A 26,971-nucleotide genomic window follows, 5' to 3' on the forward strand; every position below is an offset into this window, starting at 1 on the left:
GCACTGGGCCACTAGTACCACCTCTGGGTGCTGCCTGGGAGGACCCAGCCTGCCCGCACTGGGCGGACCCCTGCTACCCCTGCACAGTAGGCGTGCACCCGGGAGTTACCACAGCGATGGGTAGCGCTTGACTTTTTAACCGGAAGGGGACATGTTATCCTTACACAGGCCAAGCTCCAATTCATGTTTGAGAGAACGGGCGTCTCGGGCTGGGCATGTTAGCGCCAATAACTCAGAGACTGTCTGCTTGGGTACCGGTCCAATGCCTCCTCTTCCCATTTCTTCAGGGTGAGAAATTAAGAAAACTGGCTGGGAAGCTCTGTGGGCCTTACTGCCTCCTGCGTGGACCCTGCGTGACGAGGCGGCTTTATTTCTTCTGTGGACTCTCTTGCAGGGCCCCTTCGCGGGAGCCCAGCAGGCTGTGTGGGGTGGGCATTGCTGGGGCGCCGCACAGCTACCCCGGGCTCCCTGCTTCCCTTCCCTGAGGCTTTCCGCTTCCTTTGAGGGGGCGGCTGTGAGTGCGCAGCAAACGAGCCACCATCTGAGCCGCGGCAGCAAACACTGGAGTTAGCCCGCTGGCATGCTTACCTTCACGTCCGCATCCCCGAGACAGGGACCGAGTCATGTGGCGACATGAAACAGACCTCCGTTGTAGGGGAGACAGTGAAAATTTTGGCCTCTTTATTGATCACAGGTCATAGATTTGGCTTAAAACCCCACATGATTAAGAGTCGGAACTAACTACGGGAAACTAGACTTTCCTTTCTGACTGCTACAGGCCCGCAGCGGCTTCCTCGCACATAGCGTCTCGCGGCGTCCCACGGAAACGTTCGTGTAAACAAACAGGAAGACACCTTCCCAGCACAGACGCCCTCCACTTCCTAGTGGACACGCTGCGACTGGTCCGCCGGGCGGGGGCCGTGGCATTCCATCACATCCACAAAGTCTAGTAAAAGCGGGAGAGTGGCCGAGGGCCGAGGCTGCCGGCGGCTTTTGCTACAAAATAGTTGCTCCTCTGATTCGCAGACCTTAGAAAGTGGCAGGAATGACAGGCTCTTCTCGATTTCAGGAGAACTTCCCGGAAGGAGGTGGAGGGCCAAGAAACCCGCCTGCCTGCTTGGTGGCAGCTCGCGAAGGGGCAAGGCCGAGAATCTTCTGGATGTTCTGAGGAAAAAGGAATGAAAGCGGGTTTTATTTTATTTTTATTTATTTATTTATTTAAATGTGTTTTATTGATTTTTTACAGAGAGAAAGTGAGAGGGATAGAGGGTTAGAAACATCGATGAGAGAGAAACATCGATCAGCTGCCTCCTGCACACCCCCTACTGGGGATGTGCCCGCAACCAAGGTGCATGCCCTTGACCGGAATCGAACCTGGGACCTTTCAGTCCACAGACTGACACTCTATCCACTGAGCCAAACAAGCCAGAGCTGACCTTCTGTTTAACACTCTAACTACTCTGGGAGAGGCCTTGCCCTTGATGCAGGTCTGCTGCCTGCACTTAGGCACTGCTGCACCATCTAAGTGGAAACTGAAATATTCCCATTCCATATCTTCAAAAGAACGAGGGAACTTGGAATCCTGCCAAGGAACCTGAGTCCAGACCCTCCTGGGTTTTGAGCACTGCCTCTCTGCTTCCTCAGATCCTCACTTACACCTGTTCAATAGTTTTTTAAGAAACTGATATTTATTAACTACTTCTCATAACGACGACTATTTTATTCTCAGATTTCATCAGTTAATATAACATTAAATTAAAGCACATAAATCCAACAGGTAAGCCAGTATAAACAGGTTGGGGACAGACACAATCATGGAAGACAATGACTCAACTGTGGGAAAGAGGGGGGTAGGCGGACAGACTCCCAGTGATCCTGACGGGATAGCGGGGATTCTTCAGGAGGGAAGGGAGGGCTTTGACGTGGAGAGTCAGTGAGCATCAGGTGCTACAGCTCCAGAAGAGGGTGCTACAATCCCCCGCATCCGCACTCATCACTGGACAGCCCCTGTGCATGAGGCACTGCAAGGATCCCAGAGCCAGCCGCACTGACCTTTCACCTCTAAGAATGCTGACCGAGCCGAGACCGGTTTGGCTCAGTGATAGAGCATTGGCCTGCAGACTGAATGGTCCTGGGTTCGATTTTGGTCAAGGGCATGTACCTTGGATGTGGGCACATCCCCAGTAGGGGACGTGCAAGAGGAAGCTGATCAATATATCTCTTTCATCGATGTTTCTAACTCTCTCTCTCTCCCTGCCTCTCTGTAAAAAATCAATAAATTAAATAAAAAAAAAAAGAATGCTGACCGATGCAGACATATGTATATTTGAGATAACCCCTGTCAGATTACAACAGAATGTAACAGAATATGAAGGTAATCTTAAGAATTCATTGAATCACATTGACTGTAAATACTTCACTGATTGATTTATTTGCAATACTATAGCTCATGCTTCACATTAAAAAGAAATCTGGAAACAAGAAAACAAATCATTTGTGGATCGGGCTACTCCTCCTCCTTAGTAAATCTGGAAAACTTTTGCACTGTTTTCATAATAAAAGCAGCTCTACATGTCCATCTCTCTAAGATCCATTGGCAAAGCAATGAGAAGACCCAAAATACGTCATTCATTTCCAGTTGCTTTTAATTAGCAAATATTCACCCACCACCAACAGTGTATCCAGGGTTAACTTAAGCAAAGCATTATGGGAAGTTACTGTAAGATAAAATTTGAAACAATAAGACATTACCAGATTAGCTGCTGATAAATACACTTGTCTAAGTCCACAAACACGATAATACAGTCTAGACAAAACAGCCATACTAGAGACGGGTCAATTAAGTGAGTCGTTTTCATTTAGAGATAAAGGCCAGAAATCTCTGACGCCCTTGAAGTTATGAGTTGACTGTGGTCTACAGAAGACAACAGAGGCTGCTCTATGGAAAGGGCAGCAGGAGGGAGGGAAAGACAAGTGAAAGGAGAGCCAAAGAGGCATCCGCTTTGAAGGGCAGACTGTTGGCAGTCTCCTTTATGAAGTGGAAGCATAACCAGCTGTGGATGTGAGCGCTGCTCCAGAGGGGAAAGCCTAGCAGGACCCACAGGGCCACACGGCTGTCAGAGCCCAGGCATGTCAGCAGCCAGGCATGCAGGGACGGGACCCCAGGCCGCCCTGTGCTTTGTTCTGTGACACTTGCTAGGGCCCCACTGGGGACATAAAGTGAGTTTATCAATGCTCCATTACTCAAGTGTTTGTGTTTTAATACAAATTGTTCTGCAAGAAAACAAAACAAAACACACATTGCTCTGCAATTTCCATTATGGAAATTCTAAAGAGTCTATTTAAATTCCTAGACTGGACTCGCACGAGTGAGCCAGGTCTCAGTGTGGTTTTTCCTGGAGAGACAGCCCCTGCCCCTGACAGTAGCCTCTTCCTGGGAGACATGTGAAAGAACTCGCCTGGAGCCTGAGGTGCAAGAGGCCAAGGAGCAGGGCCAAAGTCACCTCTCTCCACGCGGGAGCCACAGCCTACATTTCTGCGCACTTCCAAGTTTACAAATAGTTCTCAGGACAGATGCGAGTCCTCAGCCGTCCTCGCCTTCAGGATGAGAAAGTGGAGGCAGAGAGAAGCCAGAGTCAGGAGAACTGATGGCCAGCCAAGCCCAGCTGACCCGGTGAAGGCACTTCTCTCCAGTGGGTCTGAGCTCAGCAATAAACACCTGCAGCAGCCCGGCGGCCTATTGTTGTTGTTAATCTTCACCCACGGACATTTTCCCATTGATCTTTTAAAAAACTATATATTTTATTGATTTTTTACAGAGAGGAAGGGAGAGGGATAGAGAGTTAGAAACATCAATGAGAGAAAAACATCGGTCAGCTGCCTACTGCACACCTCCTACTGGGGACATGCCCAAAACCAAGGTACATGCCCTTGACTGGAATCGAACCTGGGCCCTTTCAGTCCACAGGCTATCTCTCTATCCACGGCGCCAAACCAGTTAGGGCGATTTTTGGGGTTTTTTTAAGAGATAGTGGAAGAGAGAGAGAAACACTGATGTGACAGAAACACATTAATTGGTTGCCTCCTGCACGAGCCCAGCCAGGGAGGAGCTTGCAACCAAGGAATGTACCCTTTTCTGGAATCAAGACCGGGACCCTTTGGTCCTCAGCCAACGCTCTACCACTGAGCCAAACTGGCTAGGGCCTGGACTATTTTTTTTTTTTAATCACAATTTTGAAGACTGTATGAGCTCACCACTGTGAACCTAAAATTGGTGTAAACACAAGGTCTATTAAAAACACACATGGCCCTGACCGGTTTGGCTCAGTGGATAGAGCGTAGGCCTGCGGAATGAAAGGTCCCAGGTTCGATTTAGGTCAAGGGCTTGTACTTTGGTACTCAGCATATCCCGCTGAGCCCCCCTCCCTGAGCACCACCCTAAGAGCCCCCCTCCTCCCTGAGCACCATCCACTGAGCCCCCCTCCCTGAGCACCACCCACTGAACCTCCCTCCCTGAGCACCACCCACTGAGCCCCCTTCCTGAGCACCACCCTGAGAGCCACCCCCCTCCCTAAGCACCACCCACTGAGCCTCCCTCCCTGAGCATCATGCTGCGTGGCAGGGACTTGAGGGCATGTTACCCTCTACATCTTCCAGTACCTCCTCCATTATACTTGTCCTGACTGTGGACCCACATCCCTCAATGCTTCTCCTAGAGGTCATTTTTCAGGCCTACGTAATCAGCAAGATTGAGTTTAGACACGTGAATTCTGCTAGAAGACAGGTGTGTTAGCATATTATAAAGATGATGTAGAGCACTACTAAGCACAGGTTTTAGAGAAATATAAAACAATTCTTTTGAACTTCTGTCCAGTCCTGTGTAATAGGGTCACAAGTGAAGAGTGTGTCAGAGGAAAGGCCTTTTTCTGTAATCACACCTCGTACGGGCAGGAAACCCGCTGCAGGGTCTGCACTCCCTCCTCTTTCAAAGGCGGGACCAGTGATGAAGAGGAAGGGGCTTGTTGCTCTCTGGACATTTGGGAAGAACCAGGTCACTGGCAATTAACACATTCTGCTAAGCTTCATTCCTCAGTCATTTGGCTAAAATAACTCAGCCATGGAAACAGTAGGCTCACTCTTTGTCTCACTGGCAGCTGGCAATCAGGCTTCTCACAACTGATTACAATTGCTCATCAAGTTCCCATAACACAGAATGCAGAGGATGCAAAAAAAATTCTGGCCTGAAAATATATCAAAATTTAACAATCACTGGATGGAGTTGGAGCTTACTCATATTAGCAATGACAAAGGAGTCAGTAACCCTAACAACAGATTAACACAAATTATGCTAAGAACCAGGGGTCCTCAAACTTTTTAAAGTGGGGGACAGATCACGGTCCCTCAGAGAGCTGGAGGGCCGGACTATATGAACTACTAATTCCTACTGTAACACCTCGGCTGTGCTCACTGCCCAAAAAACCTGGAGGGCCGGATCAGACTCCTCTGCGGGCCGCATGTGGCCCGCGGGCTGTAGTTTGAAGACGCCTGCTAAGAACAGAAATAAAATATTTTAAAAAATTAAATAGAGCCTCAGTGTCATATTGGACAACACCAAAAAGACTAACATATAACTAGAATCAGAGGGGAAGAAATAATGGGCCAGAAAAAATATCTGAAGAAATTATGCCTGAAATTTTCTGAGACTTAATAGAAATCTAGGTAGGATAAAAAAAATGTTTAATTCTACACACATCATAGTCCCATTGCTGAAAACTAAACTCAAAGAGAAAGTCAGAAAGCAGCCAGACGGAAATGACCTTATCTACAGACATAGGACTTCTCATCAGAATTAAGGGAGGCAAAAGAAAGTAGAAAGGCGTGTTAAGACACTGAGAGGATTAAAACAAAAACAATAAACCCAGCATATTGCAACCAGTGAAAATATCCTTAAAGAGAAAAGATTTGCTGTGAAATCTAATGAACAAAATAAACTGACAAATAAAACAGAACCAGAGCCTCGCCAGTGTGCTCAGTGGTTGAGCGTCAAACTCTGAACCAGGAGGTCGTGGCACGATCCCCAGTCTGGGCATATGCCTAGGTTGTGGGCTCCATCCCTACGGGGGGGTGTGGGAGGCAGCAGATCAATGATTCTCACCATTGATGCTTCTATCTCTCCCTTTTTCTTCCTCTCTAAAACCAATAAAAGTATATTTAAAAAAAGAAAAAGAACCATAAACACTGAAGCATGCAACAGGTTGACATGTTTCAGAGGGAAGCGGGGAGGAGGAAGAGAGTAACCAAAGAACTTACTATGTGCAAAATCATGGGCACAGACAATGAGGTGAAGGCCTGGAGAGGGGGCGGGGTGGAAGGGGTCCAAGGATGGACATTTGTAATATTTAAACCACTATGTGTCCATAGCATGTTTTTCTCTCCAACACCATATTGTACACACACACACACACACACACACACACACACACACGACCAATCACACTCTACAATTACTGTGGGTTTGTTCCCATTGTGAGCTCCACAAGATGAGACGCCCTTGCGAATACATCAGAGAAGAATTCTTGCCATTGTGGACAGACTTGCGTCAATGTTCAGCCACGACAGGGAACATCTGAATGAGCCTGACTCAAGCACTGGGCATTCTCCAGGAGCGGCTCAGATGACGCCTCCACACTCTGTCAATCAGCTGTCGGCATCACCAGCTGCCGTGAAGCCCACCACCACACGAAGACGCCTGCCTGCAGGTGCACTGCACTGGCAGTGCGGACTGACTATCTACGCCTTAGTACAGTGGCCACAGAAACGATGAGGCCCCTCACGGCAGATCTTCCCTCGTTCTGATGACATTAGGAGTGCTGACATGACACAACCAGGACCTGCTCTTACACATATGCAGGCATATCAACATCCTGGGCCTCCCTAGGAAAGCCGAAAGTGTAAGAGGAAAATAAGGTGTGTGCGCTGTCATTTCTGACCTGACCACACACCTGGCCTAGGAGACCACGTTAGATTCTCACTGATACCTTTTCAGATTATAGTCTTAACACAACAGATTATATATTTTTAAAATATATATATATATATTTTAAACATATTTTATTGATTTTTTTACAGAGAGAAAGAGTGAGGGATAGAGAGTTAGAAACATCGATGAGAGAGAATCATCGATCAGCTGCCTCTTACAAACCCCCTACTGGGGATGTGCCCGCAACTAAGGTACAAGCCCTTGACCGGAATCGAACCTGGGACCCTTTAGTCCACGGGCCGACGCTCTATCCACTGAGCCAAATCGGTTTTGGCTAAAAAATATATTTTTATTGATTTCAGAGAGGGACAGAGAAATGGAAACATCAATGATGAGAATCGGGTCAGGTGCCTCCTGCACGCCCCCTACTGGGGATGGAGCCCACAACCTGGGAATGTGCCCTGACCAGGAATCGAACCGTGACCTCCTGGTTCATATGTCGATGCTCAACCACTGACCCACACTGGCTGGACCAAATGAGGTTATATATTGAGAAAAAAAGAGAAGAAGTGCTTTGTTCTGCATTTCCTCAGAACCACGAATCCTTCTGGATTTCACAACCCCGTGGATCTACAAGAACAGACTTGTCTCCCCAGCTATTGACAGGTAGGTTCACTTGGATTTTTACTGAATGAGAGGCAGAGCACTTTATACAGAGAGAACCATTCACCTCAGCCACTGACTCACAACAAGACAAAAACAGCAAGTGCCTTATGAAGGAGGTGAGGAAATGCCAGTCACCCACTGTTATTGACACCTCTCAGGGAAGTGGGCGGGCCTACTGTTTCCACAGGCAAACGCACACAAAGGAAATAGCTGGTGTGAAGGTCAGGGCAGCTAATTGTTAATCACCAGACGTTAAGGAAGTAAACAAAAGGAGAAAGATAAAATGAGCAAAGGTTATCACATTTATCTTCAGTTAATATGACACGTCATGTTTTAATCTGTGAAAAGGAACACTGTCCTATCTTGGGCTGGGAACAAATACCAATCTTAAAAACACCCCCAGGATGCGGGTGGGAGGAGAGAGTGCGGCCGTAGGAATGTTTCCGTTCCAGACTGCCATCTGATGGTCACACGAAGGGACCCTACGTCACCTCCGTGAACAGAGGCTCTGAGAGGCTACAGGACTCCCCAGGACACTCGGCCTCAGTGGGAGCAAGATTCAAAGCTGCAAATGCTGCAATTCCTCAGCCTCACAATGCCTCTCCCTCTCCCCACCCTAATAAAGTAGAAATGGGGCTTCAATTCCATTACACAGGGTGGGGCAAAAGGTGGTTGACAGTTGTTCATATGGAAAACAATGCAATAGCCGAAACCGGTTTGGCTCAATGGAGAGAGCATTGGCTTGGGGACTGGAAGGTCCCAGGTTTGATTCCGGTCAAGGGCATGTACCTTGGTTGCGGGCATATCCCCAGTAGGGGGTGTGCAAGAGGCAGCTGATCAATGACTCTCTCTCATCGATGATTCTCTCTATCTCTCTCCCTTCCTCTCTGTACAAAATCAATAAAATATATTTTAAAAAATGCAATAATTAGTAAATAAGAATTTAAAAATAAGCAATGTTTCACATATTCATAACTGTAGACCTACTTTTGCCCTATGCCAGTGGTCGGCAAACTGCAGCTTGCGAGCCACATGCAGCTCTTTGGCCCCTTGAGTGTGGCTCTTCCACAAAATACCATGGCCTGGGCGAATCTATTTTGAAGAAGTGGTATTAGAAGTTTAAAAAATTTGGATGTCAAAAGAAATTTCAATCGTTGTACTGTTGATATTTGGCTCTGTTGATTAATGAGTTTGCTGACAACTGCCCTAACCTGTATTATCAGTATAATATTACTTTATTTTCCTTGAAAGCTCTTAAGTCAGTGGTAAACCATAGACTCAATAACATCCTAGAAAAGGAAAATTACATGCAATAGATCAAAACCAGACTCATCAACACTTTGTTTAATCTTTGTTTAATTTACTTAGAATAACAAATAAACTTAGATGTACTCCTATGTTCTCATATTCGATAGTGATATTTTAGAAAGTGAAGCTACAGGTGGAAAATTAACCTTTTTATTTCAAAAGAAACAAGCCCCATGAAGGCAAAACCATAACCACATGTTGGTTTGTCTACAGCTGAACACATAGCTCCTGGCACAGAGCCTGGTACATGTATGTGCTCAATTCTGTTGAGTGAATAAATATACAGACAGGGAATCATTACTAATTTGATCACCAGTCTTACGGACAGGGGGAAATGACAGAAGCAGATGGCTACCCTTAATTCAACTTAATGTCACTCCTCCTGGTAGCAGGGAGCATTCCTGTGTGAAGGGCCAGCTGAGCTCACTGTTTAATAAACTTCACGCAGGCAGTAAGTAGAGGAAGTGGGTTCTGGTTGACCTGTAGATGGGTTATTAACTATACGTGTAAGTGTAGTCATAATCTTTCACAAGTAAAAGGCTCTGACAAACATAAACGCAGGAAACCTGGTGGTCAAAGTATCCAGTCCCTTCAGGGGACACTTTAAAGGCATGCTCCTGCCCTAGCCGGTTTGGCTCAGTGGATAGAGCATCGGCCTATGGACTGAAGAGTCCCAGGTTCAACTCTAGTCAGGGCACATGCCTGGGTTGTAGGCTTGATCCCCAGTAGGGGCATGCAGGAGGCAGCCAATCAACGATTCTCTCTCATCACTGATGTTTCTATCCCTCTCCCTTACTCTCTGAAATCAATTTTTTAAAAAGTTTATTTTAAAAATCCTATCTAATAAAAGAGTAATATGCAAATTGACCATCACTTCAACACACAAGATGGCTGGCCCCATGTTGTCAAAGATAGCTGCCCCCATGTGGACATAAGATGGCCACTACAAGATGGCCAGCAGGGGAGGGCAGTTGGCAGGGACCAGGTTTGCAAGGGAGAGCAGTTGTGGGCGATCAGGCCAGCAGGGGAAGGCAGTTAGGGATGACCAGGCCAGCAGAGGAGGGAAGTAGTGGGCCTGCAGAGAAGGGCAGTTGGGGGGCACCCAGGCCTGAAGGGCAGAGCAGTTGGGGGAGAGAGGGGAACCAGGCCTGTAGGAGAGGGCAGTTAGGAGCAAATAGGCTAGCAGGGGAGCAGTTAGACATCAATCAGGCTGGCAGGATTGGTTAGGGGGTGATCAGGCTGGCAGGCAAAAGTGGTTAGGGGCAATCAGGAAGGCAGGCAGGCAAGCAGTTGGCAACCAGCAGCCTTGGATTATGATAGGAATGTCCGACTGCCTGTTTAAGCCCAATCCTGGTAGGATCGTGAGATCAGGCCTAAATAGGCAGTCGGACATCCCTCAAGAGGTCCCAGATTGGAGAGGGTGCAGGCTGGGAGTGCAGGGACACTCCCCCCACCCCCCTCCTACCTCCAAGCACGAATCTCGTGCACTGGGCCTCTAGTAAATAAAAATAAAGACACTCTTCTGTGCTCTATTTTAATTCACTCTGAGAGGACTTCCCCATTAAAACAAGCAAGGCCACGCCCAGTGGTGGAGGGAACAGCATAAAATATATATCGTTTCTAACGTGTAGCATAAACATTAACCTGAATAAATGAAATTATGGTTTCCACTCACTGAAACTACAAGATGAGAAGTGACTTGCCTCTTTGAAAACCCAGCCCCAAGCTGGTGGTGAAGTGCTGGCTGCACAAAGCCATCTGGTGATTCCTTCAAAAATTAAACATGGAATTGACTGTAACTCAGCAATTCCACATCTGAAGTAAGAACTTGGACGTTCAAAGGTGGAAACAGAACCTTGGTGGTTTGGCTCAGCGAATGGAATGTTGGCCTCTGGACTGAAGGGTCCTGGGTTTCATTCTAGTCAAGGGCACATGCCTCAGTTTAGGCTCCTTCCCCAGCCTGAGCTGGGGGGCGTGTAGGAGGCAACTATATCCTCCAGTGAGCATTAACAACAAAAAAGTGGAAACAGTGTAAGTATTTATGGTCAGATAAACAAAATGTGGCCGGTCCATTCACACAGTGAAATAGTATTGGCCTTTAAAAAGGAAGGAAATTCTGAAATGCTACAATGTAGATAAACCTTAAAACATTATGTCAGTCACAAAAGGACAAAAATATTATATAATCTATATACATAAAAGCCTAAGCGACTGTTTGACTGGTCGACAGGTTGCTATGTTGTGCACTGACAACCAGGGGGCAGACACTCAATGCAGAAGCTACTCCCTGGTTGCAGAACGGCAGCAAGCCTATGGAGCAGCAGCAGGCACAGAGGGGCCGGATGAGCAGGAGCAGCAGGCAGGAGTGGCAGACAGTGTTAGACTGCTGGGATCCAGCCTGATTACCGCAGGCCACACTGAGGGACCCCACCAATGCACAAATCTGTGCACCGGGCCTCTAGTTTTACTTATATGAGGTCAAATTCACAAATATGGGTAGTCAAATTCATGGAGACTGAAGTAGAATGGTAGTTGCCAGGGGCTGGGGAGGGGACATGGAGAGTTAGTGTTTAATGAGGAAGATTTCCATTTGAGATTTAATAGTTCTAGAGACAAAGAGTGGTTTTACAGTATTGTGGAATGTACTTTATGTCACAAAACTGTACAGTTAAAAATCATTACAAAGGTCCCAGGTTCGATTCGGGTCAAGGGCATATACATTGGTTGTGGGCACGTCCCCCGTGGGGGGTGTGCTGGAGGCAGCTGGTCGATGATTCTCTCTCATCGACGTTTCTAGCTCTCTATCCTTCTCCCTTCCTCTCTGTAAAAAATCAATAAAATATATATATTTTTAAAAATCGTTACAAGGGTCAATTTTATGTCCGTTTTCCCAGAATAAAAAGTTTAATAGCTTTAATTACACAGGCACTTTAAGAGACACACAAACTAAGTAATCACTACCTGAAAAAAAGTTTCAGAGGAAAGGAGAAGACTATTAATGAAAATAACAAGAATAACTCTGAATCACCATGAAGAAGACACAGAAAGGCCAAAACCGGTTTGGCTCAGTGGTAGAGTGTCGGTCTGCGGATTGAAGGGTCCCAGGTTCGATTCCAGTCAGGGGCATGTACATTGGTTGCGGGCACATCTCCGGTGGGGAGTGTGCAAGAGGCAGCTGGTCAATGTTTCTCTCTCATCGATGTTTCTAGCTCTCTATCTCTCCCTTCCTCTCTGTAAAAAAACCAATAAAATATATTTTAAAAAAGAAGAAGAAGAAGACACGGAAAGAATAGTGTTCAAATTCACTGCAATGCTGACTGAATGGCAGTATGTCCGAACACTGAGCAACGCCCTGAAATATAGAATTCTTGAACCCAAGACATTAATTAATTAACCCATCACTTTTTAAAAATACATACTTTTATTGATTTCAAAGAGGAAGGAAGAGGGAGAGAGAGACAGAAACATCAGTGAGGAGAATCACTGAGTGGTTGCCTCATGCACATTCCCCACTGGGAATGACCCCCCCAACCCAGGCATATGCCCTGACCGTGAATCAAACAGTTCATAGATCGATGCTCAACCACTGAGCCACTTCGGCTGGGCACCCGTCACTTTTAAAAATCCCACCCCAAAAGCACTTCCCTCTTTTGGCCTTTCCTTCCTGAATCCCCTGCTGACTGAGTGTCAGGTCTGCCTCCCAGGCTCCCTTGGTCTTGTTCATTCCCTCAGCCCACGTTCATTCCCACTATGAATGTCTGGTCCCGTGGTGGCTTGATCTCAACCATGAACAACTTAGAGTGACCAAATCATTCCGCTCTCTTGTGCATGCAGTGACAAAGGCGCTGGTGGACAGCGAAGAAGAAATCAGAGGGAAGGGCAGCCCACTCCGCACCCCTGTACCTTCAGACAGGTGCCCTGAGGAAGGAGTCTGAGAGCCCTGAGGACCCATGTGGAAACCGCGTCTGGTTTCCCAGCCACTGCCCAGTCCTAAGGCTCAGCAGTCCGGATGCACACATTTAAGGCAGTTCTGGACGGCACACTGGAGTTCCAAAACAGAACCTGGGGGGCTGCAGAGCAACAGGGACACCTGCAGTTCCGGAGCAAAAGCTAATGCAGGGACGAGAGTAAGAAGGATGCACAGTATGGTGCTTAACGACGGGTCACATTCTGAGAAACGCATCCTTAGGTCATGTCCTCCTCATATGAACATCAGAGGGCACCAACACAAACGTGGATGGTGCAGCAACTACACCCCTAGGCTCTGTGACACACCAGCGTCATATATGCGGTCTGTCATCACTCCCGAGTCTGAAGTGGCACGTGCCTGTCGGCGCTGATAGGGGGTGTGGGCCCTCACCTGCCGGATGGACATGGTGCAGAGGATGTACAGGAAGATGAAGGAGCAGTCCGTGGTGTCATCCCCCAGCAGGTTGCGATGGGACAGTCCTTGGATGTAGGAAAGGGGCGTGAAAGGGAGCTTTGCCACCACTCTGCCATCAAATCTGAAAAGGAAAAAACAAAGATCGTTATTTTTAGAAGCCTGACGAGCCTCTTAGTTCCCGAGAAGAATCTGGAACAGAAATAGAACTGTAAGTCTTTTGATCTGTAAAAAACAAGAAAAGGTGATATTCTAAAAAGAGACCTGACGTACAGAGATAAGGAAGGATGTAAACTGTTCCCGTCGATCTTTTTCTAAACCAGTGACTCTTGATTTTTTCAGCATCAGGATGCTGGCAGCCGTTCGAAGCCCTTCCCTTTCTGACGTGTGTGTGTGCGTGCGCGCGCGTGCACATGCCGGCTGAGACTGTAAGGCTGTTTAGTGCACTGTGTTCGTAAACAATGCTAAGGAGGGGAATCGCATGAGTATAAGGCGGTATTACTACTGGCAGAAATGGCCAGTTATTTCCTGGTCAGTCTATTGCATTAGAACTCATCTGTACATAAGACTAAGGAATAAATCAAATACTGAACTTCAAGCAAAACAGGACCCAAAATTGCAGTACTCACCCAATAATGCCAAGGCCAACAAGAAAAACTATATACACGCCACTAAAACTATAAAAATATCATTTTAAAATCAGAAGTGTGAGTGATGGAAGGAGGCTTGACTTGGGGTGGTGAAAACAATACAATATACAGATGATGTGTTTTAGAATTGTACACCTGAACCTACATAACTTTATTAACCAATGTCACCCAATAAAGTCAGTAAAAAGTAAAAAATCAGAAGTTTGAGTACTTAGCACCTCTACAGGAAGCACTGAGCCGGATGTGGCAAGGTTAAGCATACATGAGAAAGGAGCTGTACCAATGAAGCATACTCGTCAACACTTGTCCAGTGTTCGGTTTGTCTCTTCATTCACAGAGATACGCACCCAAGAAATGAGAGAAAGCATGGCAGTGAAAAAAACAACACCAAATTTAAGATTATATGCTAGAAATTAGGAGACTTCTGGAAACGGGCAAGTTGTTGAATATTCCCAAGGTCCTTCATTAGTTAGGGGGAAATTCTGCATGAAAACCATCAGACACTTTGGCCCCTCCTCTAGGCAAAAACAGTCCCTTAGTCTTCCTCCTACTGTACTCCACACACACATTTCTGTTATAACACCCATCGTGTATCTGTCTTTTCTTCCCATGCAATGTTGGTATCACCAAGGGCAGGGGCACAGCTGGCCTGTTATATAATACCTGGCACCATGCTTGGCACAAAGGGGCATTTTACAGATGAGGAGAGGAGAAATGACTGGGAGGAGGGGAGCATTTACAGGGAGAGAGAGACAGACAGAAATGAAGCTGGGAGGAAGAGGAAGAGAAAGGGAAGGAAGGGTGAGGGCAAGTCCTATCCTCGTGGGAGGGCCCAGTGAGCTCTGGGGGGAAGTGGCGCGGGTCACTGGGCACTTGCCCAGCCCGTTAGAGCAGCTCCGCCATTGCTCCGGCCTGCTTGTGCTGGTCAGACACAGTAATCTGCTATCACTAATGAGATTTCAGTTAAAACTCTACTTTAAGAGTGAAAACATCTTTATATGTCTACCCTCCCTTTGAAGGCCCCACAATACCCAGTCTTTGCCTTGTACATAAAACATCCTCACTATTAAGAGCATGAAAAAGTCATCATATAATTGTATTCTATCAAAATTCAATTTCCGTGATTTTGATAATTGGGTTGGGGTTATGCATGAGGATGTCCATGTGCTTAGGGAACACATGGTAGTAAGTTATGATAAAGGAGCATGAAGCATACTCTCCAATGACTCAGGAAAATACAGAAATCATGTACATATGAGGACATACATGATATAGAGAGAAAAAAGGTGAATGGGGCAAAACGTTAACATTTGTTAATCTGAATAATGGACATATATTTTTGTAACTTTTCTGTACATTTAAAGTATAAAAATACAATATTATCACAGAGCAACAGTTAGGGATACTCACATGGAATTGAACATCCCCATCAGGGCAGTGAAACAAAAGCCAATTGCAAACATGGATTTCATTCGAACCTGTAAGGAGACGACACACTGTCACTGCACACTGCGGAGACACCACCCCGGGGCATACCCAAGCTGCTTTCATGCCATTTTTAAAGGAGCCCCTTCGCCAGATGCTGCCTGCCGGCTACCCCCCACCTGAAAGCCCTCCCCTGGCCGCCTGCCGGGGAGTGCTGGGACCAGGAGACAGCACGGGGTGGGAGGGGCCTGCAAAGGGTCAGGCGTGGCGAGTAGCCATCCTCGGGCCTATGTTCACTCCTCCCCCTGGAACGGAGGGCACGGAGCCGGGCGGTGCGGCACAGTGGAGCTGGACAGCTGCCTGTGTCAGTGACATCCTGACACTGAGCTGCCACGCCAGCCCAGGACACCTCAGACTTCTGGGCAAGTGAAAACCCTTTATCTGCGTAAGTCTTTGTCAGTAAGTGTTGTTATTTGAAGCTAACTTCTTTCTTAAATCACTATGTCATAAAATATAAATAAAATATTACAAAGATGTAAGCTTAACAACAGTTGTGTCTAGACCTTTATCTACCTCTTTTTACAGTAGTTTCCAAATTTGCTATGGTGACTATGTAGTAATTTTGTAAACAGAAAAGCTGTTTTTTATTCTCACCGGAGGATATTTTTCCAATGATTTTTAGAGAATGGAAGAGAAAGGGAAAGACTTAGAGAAATATTGATGTGAGAGAAACACATTGATTGGTTGCCTCCTGCACGAGCACAGGGCCGTAGGCAGGGCGGGGAGGAGCCTGAAACTGAGGTACGTGCTCTTGACTGGAATTGAACCCGGGACCCTTCGGTCCTCAGGCTGATACTCTATTCACTGAGCCAAACCAGCTAGGGCAGTGGTCAGCAAACCACGGCTCACAAGCCACATTCAGCTCTTTGACCCCTTGAGTGTGGCTCTTCCACAAAATATCACATGTGGGCGCACATGTACAGTGTGATTGAAACTTCGTGGCCCATGCACAGAAGGCGGTTTTCGGCCTGGGCGAGTCTATTTTGAAGAAGTGGCATTAGAATACTGAAGGGGCCAAAGAGCCGCATGTGGCTCGAGAGTGATGGTTTGCCGACCACTGAGCTAGGGCAAGAAAAGCCATTTTTTTAAAATGCACCTTTAACTTAGAATCTTTCTTAATAAGAATTTCAAAATAAAGATATACAGCAAAGGGCTCTCACTAAGCAAAAGGTAACTGTTGGAAAGTCAGAATGTCCTACGTTAAATATACAGAAATGAAGCGAAAATTTGGGCACCCCATGTCCTCGCCTGCCGACGCCTCAGAACGACATGCTTGGACAGACTGTGCGTGCTCTTTATAAACGAGCCAACGGACAACGAAGTCACTATCCTCACACGTTACGGTGAGTCTGCCCCTCAGAACAGAGGCTTTCACAGAAAAGAGGCAACAGTGAAGGCCCTGAAACACTCCGACCCCTGTGCCGGGACGACCCCTCACCAGAAAGCCAAAGGCGCGGCAGTAACATAAAAAGATAAAGATAGGGGAGCCCACCAGGAATCGCGTGAAAGGAGCCACGATGGCCCGAGTCAGCCCAAGGACTATTCACATCACTGGAGTAAGGTCCCAGCCCACAGCCACTGCCCTCGGTGGCCCAGGAACACCCACGATTATCTGCAGCCTGCGCAGTTCTGAAAGGTGAGTGTGGTGTACCTAACGCAAATGTTATGCTAAAAAACATGCTGTTTACAGGGTTACATTTGGGACCCTCACCATGGACAGGTCTCTGTTGTTGTTCTTCAGCTTCTCTTCTTGCCTCTCTGAAAAGAAGTGACGAGACAGTTAATACACAGAGTGCTAAGCACGTGATCGAGGTTAAAGCATCACTGACTGGAGACACAGATACACCTGATTCACTGGCGCTTGTTTCAATAAGACCAGCAGAACACCTTGCACATGATGTACTTTGTACTGACAGAAAACACACATGCAGCAGAGCAGCAGAATATTCCAGTAAAAGAAAGAAAACTCAAGTTTAACTTTAATGTTTTTATGGATTTTTTTAAAGCCAATTTACAATATTTCTTTATTTTATATATATATATATATATATATATATATATATATATATATATATTTATTTATTGATTTTTTTACAGAGAGGAAGGGAGAGAGATAGAGAGCTAGAAACGTCCATAAGAGAGAAACACCGACCAGCTGAATCTTGAACACCCCCTACCGAAGATGTGCCCGCAACCAATATACATGCCCTTGGCCGGAATCAAACCTGGGACCTTTCAATCCACAGACTGACGCTCTACCACTGAGCCAAACCGGTTTTGGCTTTTTTTTTTTTTTTTTTAAGTGAGAGGAAGGGAGAGGGATAAGAGACAGAAACCTGATGGTAAGGGAGAATCAATAATCAGCTGCCTCCTGCTCCCCTCCCTCTGGGGATCAAGCCTGCAACCTGGGCATGTGCCCTGATCTGGAATTGAACAGAGATCTCTTGGTTCCTGGGTCGATGCTCAGCTGCTGAGCCACACCAGCCAGGTCCAAGTTTAACTTTTTAAAACTGCCTCTGGTACTGTTTTAATGCTGTACATGAAAATCCACTCCTGCATTACGTCAATGGGAACCAATGAAAAAAAGGCAGGTATCCCACAACACTCCTGCATTCTGAGCTGTCTCGAATGGAAGATCAATTAATAATATCCCTGAAATGTCATGGAGATTTGCCATGTAGAAAAAGCAAAATGTAAATTATCTGCCTGATGCAGCCTTTTTTTGTGGAAAATAGCACACAAAGGTGTAGAACGAATACATAAATTAAATCTCAGCAATGTCCTACCACAATTCCCAGTCTCTAGGAAAGGAGACCCCCCACACTCAGTCATGGGTCAGAATGCCTGCCCTTCTGTCCCAGCCATGGGCTCTGCTGAAGTCAGCATGGGAATGTTCCCAGCACTCCCCTCCCACCGCTGTTGACCTGGGGCCACCGTCCATGACTTCCGGCATGAAAATATGAGCTGAGCTCGGCCGGCATGGCTCAGTGATTGAGCACTGACCTATGAACAAGGAGGTACAAAGCACATCTAGTCACTTACAAATGATCTCTTTGGAACAGAATTACATTCAGTAATTAAATTCTACAACACACTGAAAAACCAAAGTCACGTCATTATCTTTAAGATGATATAAAATTTCCTCAGCAGAAAATTTCCGGTGCTTGGTGGGTTTCCATCACTAGTCAGTTCTCAGTAAGGAAGCCACGGCAATCACACAAGTAGCTCAGACTTACCTGGAAACAATCATTGCAGGTATTAAAAACAATGTGCTTTTGCAAACTACATGAAGAACCCTCAGCAAGTTCAGAAGCCACAACTGTCAGCATCATTTACTAAAACTGAAATTTTAAAGCGAAGACCCAAAAGGAGCAGCTGCCTGAACATGTCCCACAGAACAGTTGAGAGAATCGAGTAAGAGAACATAACAAGTGCTTGCTGAACCATGCAGTCTCTCTCACACACACACACACACACACACACACACACACACACACACACGAGTTACCATGGCCAGCATCTTTATATAGCATCATCACCTGAGAATTTACTTCTTCCAAAAAAACCTACATTTTGTGTAGACCAGTAACTCATCTTACCTATTTTCTTCTTTTGTTGTCGGCCAGCTGACTCCGTTATTGTTTCCTTCTTCTTTTCCACTGTAAACAACACAGTGACACAGCTCAAATTAATTGCTCGTTGCACTAAAGAAACAAAAGCTCCTCTCCACAGCTGGACCAATGGAAGAAGCTTACAAGAGAGTTACACGCTGACTTTGATTTTGATTATGCTCTCACACCTGCTGACAGTAAAAGGTGGACACACATTCTAAGACTGAAACAGCAATATGGTAGCATCTTTAAGCAAATACCCACGAAGGATGCAGAACACAATCATAATCTAAACGATGAGTTTTCAGACCATCAGTGGAGGGTGACTGCCTCAGGGACAAGAGTCCAAGCACATTTTGAGTTCTGCTCTCCCGTAACTATGGCTAACTGTAGTTACATTCTCATGTTCACTACCGGAGATAGGACCACTCAGTCAGCTATTGGCTGCCTACCTAACAGGCACTGTTCTAGGGAGATAAAAAGATAAACACGATCCATGTCCTCTAGAGAGCAATCCAGTGAGGGGAGACAATAAAATAACAATTACAGTCTAGAAAATAGGTACGACAGACACATGCAGTGGGTAAGAAGAGTACGAGGGCCAAAATAGCTAAGACCAACTTTAAAATTGATTTTAAAGAGAGAGGAAGGGCAAGTGAGAGAAACATCAATGTGAGAGAGTAGCATTGACAGGTTGCCTCCTGTATGTGCCCTGACCAGGGCTCAAACCCACCACCTAGTATGTGGCCTGACTTGGGAGTAGAATCTGCAACCCTTCAGTTCACAGGATGATGCTCCAACTGAGCCATACTGGCCAGGGCAGACCAACTTTTTTTTTTTTTTAACATATTTTATTGATTTTGTACAGAGAGGAAGGGAGAGAGATAGAGTTAGAAACATCGATGAGAGAGTCATTGATCAGCTGCCTCTTGCACACCCCCTACTGGGGATATGCCCACAACCAAGGTACATGCCCTTGACCGGAATCGAACCCGGGACCCTGCAGTCCCCAAGCCGACGCTCTATCCATTGAGCCAAACCGGTTTCGGACAGACGAACTTTTTTTTTTTTTTTTTAATATATTTTATTGATTTTACACAGAGAGGAATTGAGAGGGACAGAGAGTTAGAAACATCGATGAGAAACACCGACCAGCTGGCTCCTGCACCCCTCCCACTGGGGATGTGCCTGCAACCAAGGTACATGCCCTTGACCGGAATCGAACCCGGGACCTTTCAGTCCACAGGCCGACGCTCTATCCACTGAGCCAAACTGGTTTCGGCCACATGGTTTATTTATATGAACTGTTCCATATATTATCTCAGTATACTTCCTTCAATAGGAAACAATACAGTGCATGTATTATTTCTAAAATATAAAGTACACATTTATTATATATAAAATAAAAATTATATACATATACATATATATACATATATATATATATATATATATATAATGTTCTCTTTTATTTGCATTAAAGAGAACTGGCAGGTAGAATACTTCCCCTCATTACATTAAGTATGCTGCTGAGTCCTAAAAGCAAAGTTGATATTCCTGCTTTATGAAGGTATAAAGTTCCATTAGACTGCAATACTGCAAATTAAATGGTGAAGTGCTGACTAAAATGAGAGTGTGAATGTACACATACATGCACATGCACATATTGGGCATCAGTGATTGAGCATCAACCTATTAACCAGAAGGTCACTGTTCAATTCCTGATCAGGAAACATGTCCAGGTTGCAGGTTCGATTCCCAGTGGGGGGCACGTAGGAGGCAGCCAATTCATGATTCTCTCTCATCATTGATATTTCTCTCTCCCTCTCTTTTTTCCTCTGTGAAATCAATAAAAACATATTTTTAAAATAAGATAAAACACTATGGGGAAAAGAGATTTAGAATAAACCTACTTAGGAACAGATCATAAAAGGAATTTAAATCAAATTTTATAAGATGCCACAGAAATAACATTTTTTTTTTAATGGACAGAAATCGGATGGTTTACTTTGTATCATTATTATTAAAGAAACAAAAATATTTTTTCCCCACCCAGGACTAATGGCATTTAACTGTAATGGTGTAAAAAGCAAGGGGATAAGAGACAGAAGGCCAGAGAACAGAAAATAAAGTACTCCCTGAGCGCTAGGCGGTCTTTCAGCAGTCTGGACCGAGACAGATAAATCTTCTCTAGGGATATGATCAACTTTTAACCTCCTGTTTTCCTAACCTTTTTGTGTTGATACTTATTCACCAGGGCCTCACCCCATAACAAGCAGCGGAGATGCTAGAGTGGAGAGATAAAATGAAATGCATTCTGCCCATGATCTGGCATTGCTGCACTGTGAGTTCCAAATTCTCTCAGCTATAAATTATTCAAAAACTCCAGCATGTTCTTCTGCAAACAACGGAAGCACTTTACACTTCATAGTAATTTGTACTCAGTAAATGCTCCATATAATTGTTACAGCAGTGAATTACACATACTTTAATCTTTCTCTTACTGACATGTTCTTTCATTGATCTCTAATAGGAAAGGAGACTTTCTGATCTTTAGAGAGCACTTAACTTTACTGAAAGTCACGGATCACCTGAACCAACCCACTGGGTGCCTTTAAAAAAGCATCTTTTATCAAAGGCCAGTCACAACAGGGCAGCTTTTTGGAAAATATCAGTAGTATTCCCCAAATAATGTCCAGGATCAGATCAGCACAAGAATCTAATCCGAAGTCAAATCTATTTATGTTTTTTTGTATTTCTCAAAGGCCCTACAAACTTTCCTTGCCTAGATCCACACCACCTTCTGAATAGAGGATGCCAGAAGAGATCATGTATTTGCAACTAGGACATTTGTTCAAAGAGGAACTTACCTTATTTCTTCCTGTGAAACATCTCCCATGCTCAATATAATAGTTGTCCATTTGATTATAGCTATCTAGAAGACAGGCTCTATGCCCATTTATTTTGTAGTAGAGGCCTAATGCACGAAATTCGTGCAAAAGTAGACCTTCACAGCTGGGACGGCTGCCTTGATTCCCACAGCTGCAGCCCCAGCTTCAACTGGAAGGTCGTAGGAGCGTCATTCTGCTGTTTGGGCACTCGGTCGATTTGCATATTACACTTTATTATCATAGACTAGAGACCCAGTGCAAGAAGCTCACACACTTGGTGGGAAGGTCCCTCAGCCTGGCCTGCGCTCTCTCGCAGTCTGGGAGCCCTCAGGGGATGGCTTGTATATAGTTGTCCCTAGCCCTGCTATAGAGGCAGGAGAGGATCCCGCCACCACTGTTGGGCTCACACGCCATGAGCCCAGCTTCTGGTTGAGTGGCACTCGTGGGAGCACAATGACCACCAGGGGGCAGCCGCTGCACTGAGCATCTGCCCCTTGGTGCTCTGTGCACACCACAGCGACAGGTCATTGTGCCGTTTGTTGATTTGCAAATTAACCTTTTATTATATAGGATTGCACTCATCATGATTAATTCTACACACAGCACAAGTGTGTATTACTTGCATGCTATCAAATGTCAACTGATCAGACATGCAAGTAATACACACTTACTGAGTTTCCATAGGTCCTCCAAACTAGAGGACCTGCGACTATGAGAAACACAGGGGTCATTCCAATCATCAGCCTACCTCATACTTACCTTCACAGCAGCATAGTAAAGAATTATATTATTGTAAAAAGTACAACTATGGCAGAAACCGGTTTGGCTCAGTGGATAGAGTGTCAGCCTGCGGACGGAAAGGTCCCAGGTTCAATTCTGGTCAAGGGCATGTACCTTGGTTGTGGGCACATCCCCAGTAGGGGATGTGCAAGAGGCAGCTGATCGATGTTTCTAACTCTCCCTCTCTCTTCATCTCTGTAAAAAATCAATAAAATAAAAAAATAAAAAATTAAAAAAAGTACAACTATGCCGAAACCGGTTTGTCTCAATGGATAGAGTGTCGGCCTGCGGACTGAAAGGTCCCAGGTTCAATTCCAGTCAAGGGCATGTACCTTGGTTGTGGGCACATCCTCAGTGGGGGGTGTGCAAGAGGCAGCTGATCAATGATTCTCTCTCATCGATGTTTCTAACTCTCTATCCCTCTCTCTTCCTCTCTGTAAAAAATCAATAAAATATATATTTTTTTAAAAAGAAAAAAAAAGAAAAGCACAACTATGGGAGCTTTGCCTGACAACTACTTTAATTTGAATTTGGGTGTAGAGTAAAGGCAACTGATTTCTATAATTCATATAATTAGAAATGAAGCAATTAGAGTGGAACTAAAGAAGCTCATAGCTATTTATGTGAATAATTAAGGTAGAGAATATTATCCAAACAAATGTGAAGCTAAATGGAATTTGTTTAAGGCTTATTTAATAAGACTTCTCACTGACACATGACATGAAAGGTGTATACAGACACCTTCGCATGGTGGCCGACTAGTGTATGATCACAGCAGAACAGGTTCTCACAAAAAAAGCAGGTCAGTGTGAGTGGAACAGGTGAGTGCCAGGGAAAGTGTATCAGAGCGGTAATAGGGGAAGGTTATGGCCCCTAGAAGGATTTTGTTAATCCTCACCCCAGGATATTTTTCCATTGATTTTCAGGGAGAGTGGGAGAGAGAGGGAAAGACAGAGAGAAACATAAATGTGAGAGAAACACATCCATTGGTTACCTCCAGCATGAGCCCCAATCAGGGCCCAGGCCGGGGAGGAGCCTGCAATAAAGGTATGTGCCCTTGATTGGAATCGAACCCGGAACCCTTTGGTCTGCAAGCTGAAGCTCTATCTACTGAGTCAAACTGGCTAAGGCCACTAGAAGGATTTTGGCTTCTCTGAGAGAAAATGGAACTCCATCATAGAATTATAAGCAGAGGAACACCATCTGATAGGCTTTTGAAAGGATTATTCTGGCTGTTATCTTGAGAACAGACTATAAGGGGACCCAAATACTTGTTGGAGGTTATTGTAATTATCATGCAAAAGATGATGATGCCTCAAACCATGAAGGACCAATGGAGGTGATGAAAAGTAATCGGATTCTGGATATATCTGAAGGCAGCCCAACAGTACTAGACATAGACTGTGAGCAAAGAGTCAAGGACACCACACAGGGATAATGGCCTGCACAAGTGGGAGGATAGAAGTGCCTCTCGGCACAGGCATGAAAGCTACCGATGCAGCAGGCTTGGAAGCGAGGAACAAGAGTTCAGCTGAATGTGCTGGGTTTGAGGTGTGTATTAGACATCGAAGTGGACTGACAGTTAAGAATATGAATCTTGTATTAGCGAGAGTAGGAGCATAAATTTGGAGGTCATGGCAACCACAGCACACAAAAGAGTTCACCACTGGCAGTCAACCCCAAGGACAGAGGTCAAGAAGAGGAACCAACAAGAAAACAGCAAAAGAACGGCCAGCCAGAGGAAAGCACGACCAGAGTGTGGTGTCCAGGACCAAATGAAGAAAGTGCTCCAGGGCCTGTGCACGCAGGTACCTTCCCCAACCAGGGAAATCCTGAGAGAGGATAATGAACCTGGGTTTAGATATGTTGGGGTGCACTGTCAATAATAAATAAGGGAAGGAACAGTAAGCTGTAATTTAAAAAGCTGAGTTTGTCCAATTCTTTATTTGTGACCTTATTAAGCCTCCTTTCCTATAAAGGAGGATAATATTCATACAACCGGCCACAAATGGTTATTATGTGGATCAAATGACACACTGTAAGAAAGAAAACATCAAGATCTTATAAGACACAAAGCCCTGCGGAAATGCCGTCTTCATTTCAAAGACAATAAACTCTACTTGTTCTTAACCTTTTTGTCAAACACACCTTCAACCAAATGAAACGTCACTTCTCCACCAGGACACCACTTACCTAGATGCCAATCATAGTGACTGCTGTTCACCAAACACATCTTGGTCCTTAAAATACCCCTCCTTTGGCATCTATGCTATTTCCTTTATCTGGAAGTCCTTCCCGCTTCTCATTCTCCACCCAAATTCTAACCACCCATGAAGAACTGCAAGGTCTCCTGCGTCACAAAGGTTTCCCTGCACATGACACATACCTCTCACGCCACTGACATTTTGCACAAAAGCCATATTCCTAATCAGTCTTCTAGTTGGAATTGTCTCTGCGTCCCTACAAGGTTTTGGGCTGGTGCTACTCAACAATTCACTATCAACATGTGCTTCAAGGAGACTGACCAGTTGAAACTATTTCCTAAGGGAGCTGCCATACTCACATTTTTTACTCTGTTTTTCCACTTCCGCCTTCAGCCTCTTGTACTTGTCTGTCCTGTAAACCAGAACCCAGGTGATACCTGCAACATGAAGCGCAACGTGCTCATGGGGAAATGTTTGCAACGGTTCCAACAACTGCCATTATGGCCACGGTTGGGTAAGGAAGGATTTCAACTCTTTTGCTTTATAGGCGCCAGTAGTTAAAACGGACTCTTAACCAAAAGCACCTGTAATGTGATGACAAGGCGTCTCCGCAGACACTCAAGTGACCAAAGAGACCCGGACACCGCGTGCACACGATCCCTCCCGCCCGAGTCGTGCCCGAGTCGCCGAGGTTCGCTGGGGTAGAATACATGAGCCCACGAGCAAGCAGGGCTGACGAACTCCCCGGTGTGGCGCCGGCGACCCTTGGCCTGGACCCCTCCCTCGGGGACAGCTCAGACGTCAGGGAAGCAGCGCCCTCACCCTCGGCGAGAAGAGCCGTGCACACGGAAATGAACACGATGAGCAGCGTGTCCGCGAACATGGTACTCATCCTGCACTTCCGGCTCTGCACTCCCACCCGCCGGGGGGGGAAGCGCTCGACAGCCACGGAAAATGAGCGAAAAACGACTTTCCTAGACTTCAGGACCACCGAGCAGCACCGCGCTTCTGACAGATAGGGAGCCACACTTCCGCTTCCGGGGCACAGCGCCGGAAGGGCTCCTTCCGGAGAGCGGGGCGTGGCCCTCGCGGAAAAAACGCAGCCGCGCACGGGCGGGCCTCGCGAGAATTGGAAGTTGGGTGGCCGAGGCTGGCGTGGCTTGAGACCTGGCCGTCGGCGGGGAATCCGGGGCCGGGGGCCACGTGGCCGCGCTCGGCCGTCCTCCGTCCCGGCCCGTGTTTGCGGCAAAGGGAGAAGCCGGCTTCCTCACGTGCGCCGCGCGCCGCGCGCTGCTGGGCCGCGGAGGCGGGGCGCCGCCGGCCTCCGGGGACGTCGCCCTCGGGAGGGCCCGCGCGGTGGGACGGAGGTTCGTAGACGTGTGCGCAGCGGCGAGCCGGGGAGGGGCAGCGCGCGGGAGCAGACGAAGCAGGGGCTCGGAGGAGGAGCGGAGATTGGGGAGTCGGGAACCCCGCTGTCGGCAGGGGCACAGTCGATGCCCCCGCGCGCGGGGCGGAAGGCAGTGGTGGGAGGCCCCGGGTGCGGGAGGGAGCACTGCCGTCTGGAAGGAGCAGCCTATAAACCCAGCCAGTACCCTGCGAGAACCACCACCCGCTTCCAACATCTCCCATGTTCCAGAAGGTCCAGCAGCCCTGATGTCACGTGAAAGTTCAGTTATGAGTGCTGGTAGCTCATTAGAACAATAATAAAAGACCTGCTGTGTGGGTTAAAGAAAATGTCTCAGCAGCCTGTTTTCTGCCTCATTGTGTGTGCGCGCCTGCGCGCTCATTGGCTCTTTTAAACTACAGTGCGCTTTCTAGTGCTCCGGCTCCACCGCTTTTGGCCTGATTAGTTATAGGCGCGTTTCTGTGTTCTCGTCACACTAGAGGCAGAGACCCTGTTCCTGAGCAGACATTGAGCTCGTGCCTGGGGCCGGACAGGGGTGGGCACTGCAGGGCCAGAGAGGGTGGCACGGGTACTATTACGTTACGCATTGTAAGAAGGGGTAATAGCGATGG

General features: G+C 46.4%; 1 protein-coding gene and 1 long non-coding RNA gene across 3 annotated transcripts; one reads left to right on the forward strand and one right to left on the reverse strand.

Moving 5' to 3' along the window:
• Nucleotides 1-666: 666 nt before the first annotated feature.
• On the reverse strand, nt 667-26,008 carry TMCO1 (transmembrane and coiled-coil domains 1). Of its 2 annotated transcripts, none has more exons than XM_036443018.2 (7): nt 25,778-26,005; nt 25,315-25,392; nt 19,069-19,128; nt 17,181-17,227; nt 15,395-15,462; nt 13,314-13,458; nt 667-1,164 (listed from the first exon to the last, which is right to left on the reverse strand). In XM_036443018.2, exons 1-7 carry the CDS (start codon nt 25,845-25,847, stop codon nt 1,066-1,068), a joined length of 567 nt encoding a protein of 188 aa, XP_036298911.1. In that variant the 5' UTR covers nt 25,848-26,005; the 3' UTR covers nt 667-1,065. The 2 variants fall into 2 exon arrangements, with proteins under 2 accessions (XP_036298911.1, XP_036298912.1); XM_036443019.2 differs by lacking the exon at nt 667-1,164 and adding an exon at nt 7,753-7,876 and having other exon boundaries at nt 25,778-26,008.
• LOC118721748 lies at nt 25,391-25,955 on the forward strand. The gene is made up of 2 exons (XR_004988811.2): nt 25,391-25,646; nt 25,679-25,955. It is a non-coding gene; the product is annotated as an uncharacterized LOC118721748 (long non-coding RNA).
• Nucleotides 26,009-26,971: the final 963 nt, after the last annotated feature.

The sequence above is a fragment of the Pipistrellus kuhlii genome, unplaced genomic scaffold (genome assembly GCF_014108245.1).
Source record: "Pipistrellus kuhlii isolate mPipKuh1 unplaced genomic scaffold, mPipKuh1.p scaffold_m20_p_18, whole genome shotgun sequence".
Classification (NCBI taxonomy): Eukaryota; Metazoa; Chordata; class Mammalia; order Chiroptera; family Vespertilionidae; genus Pipistrellus; species Pipistrellus kuhlii.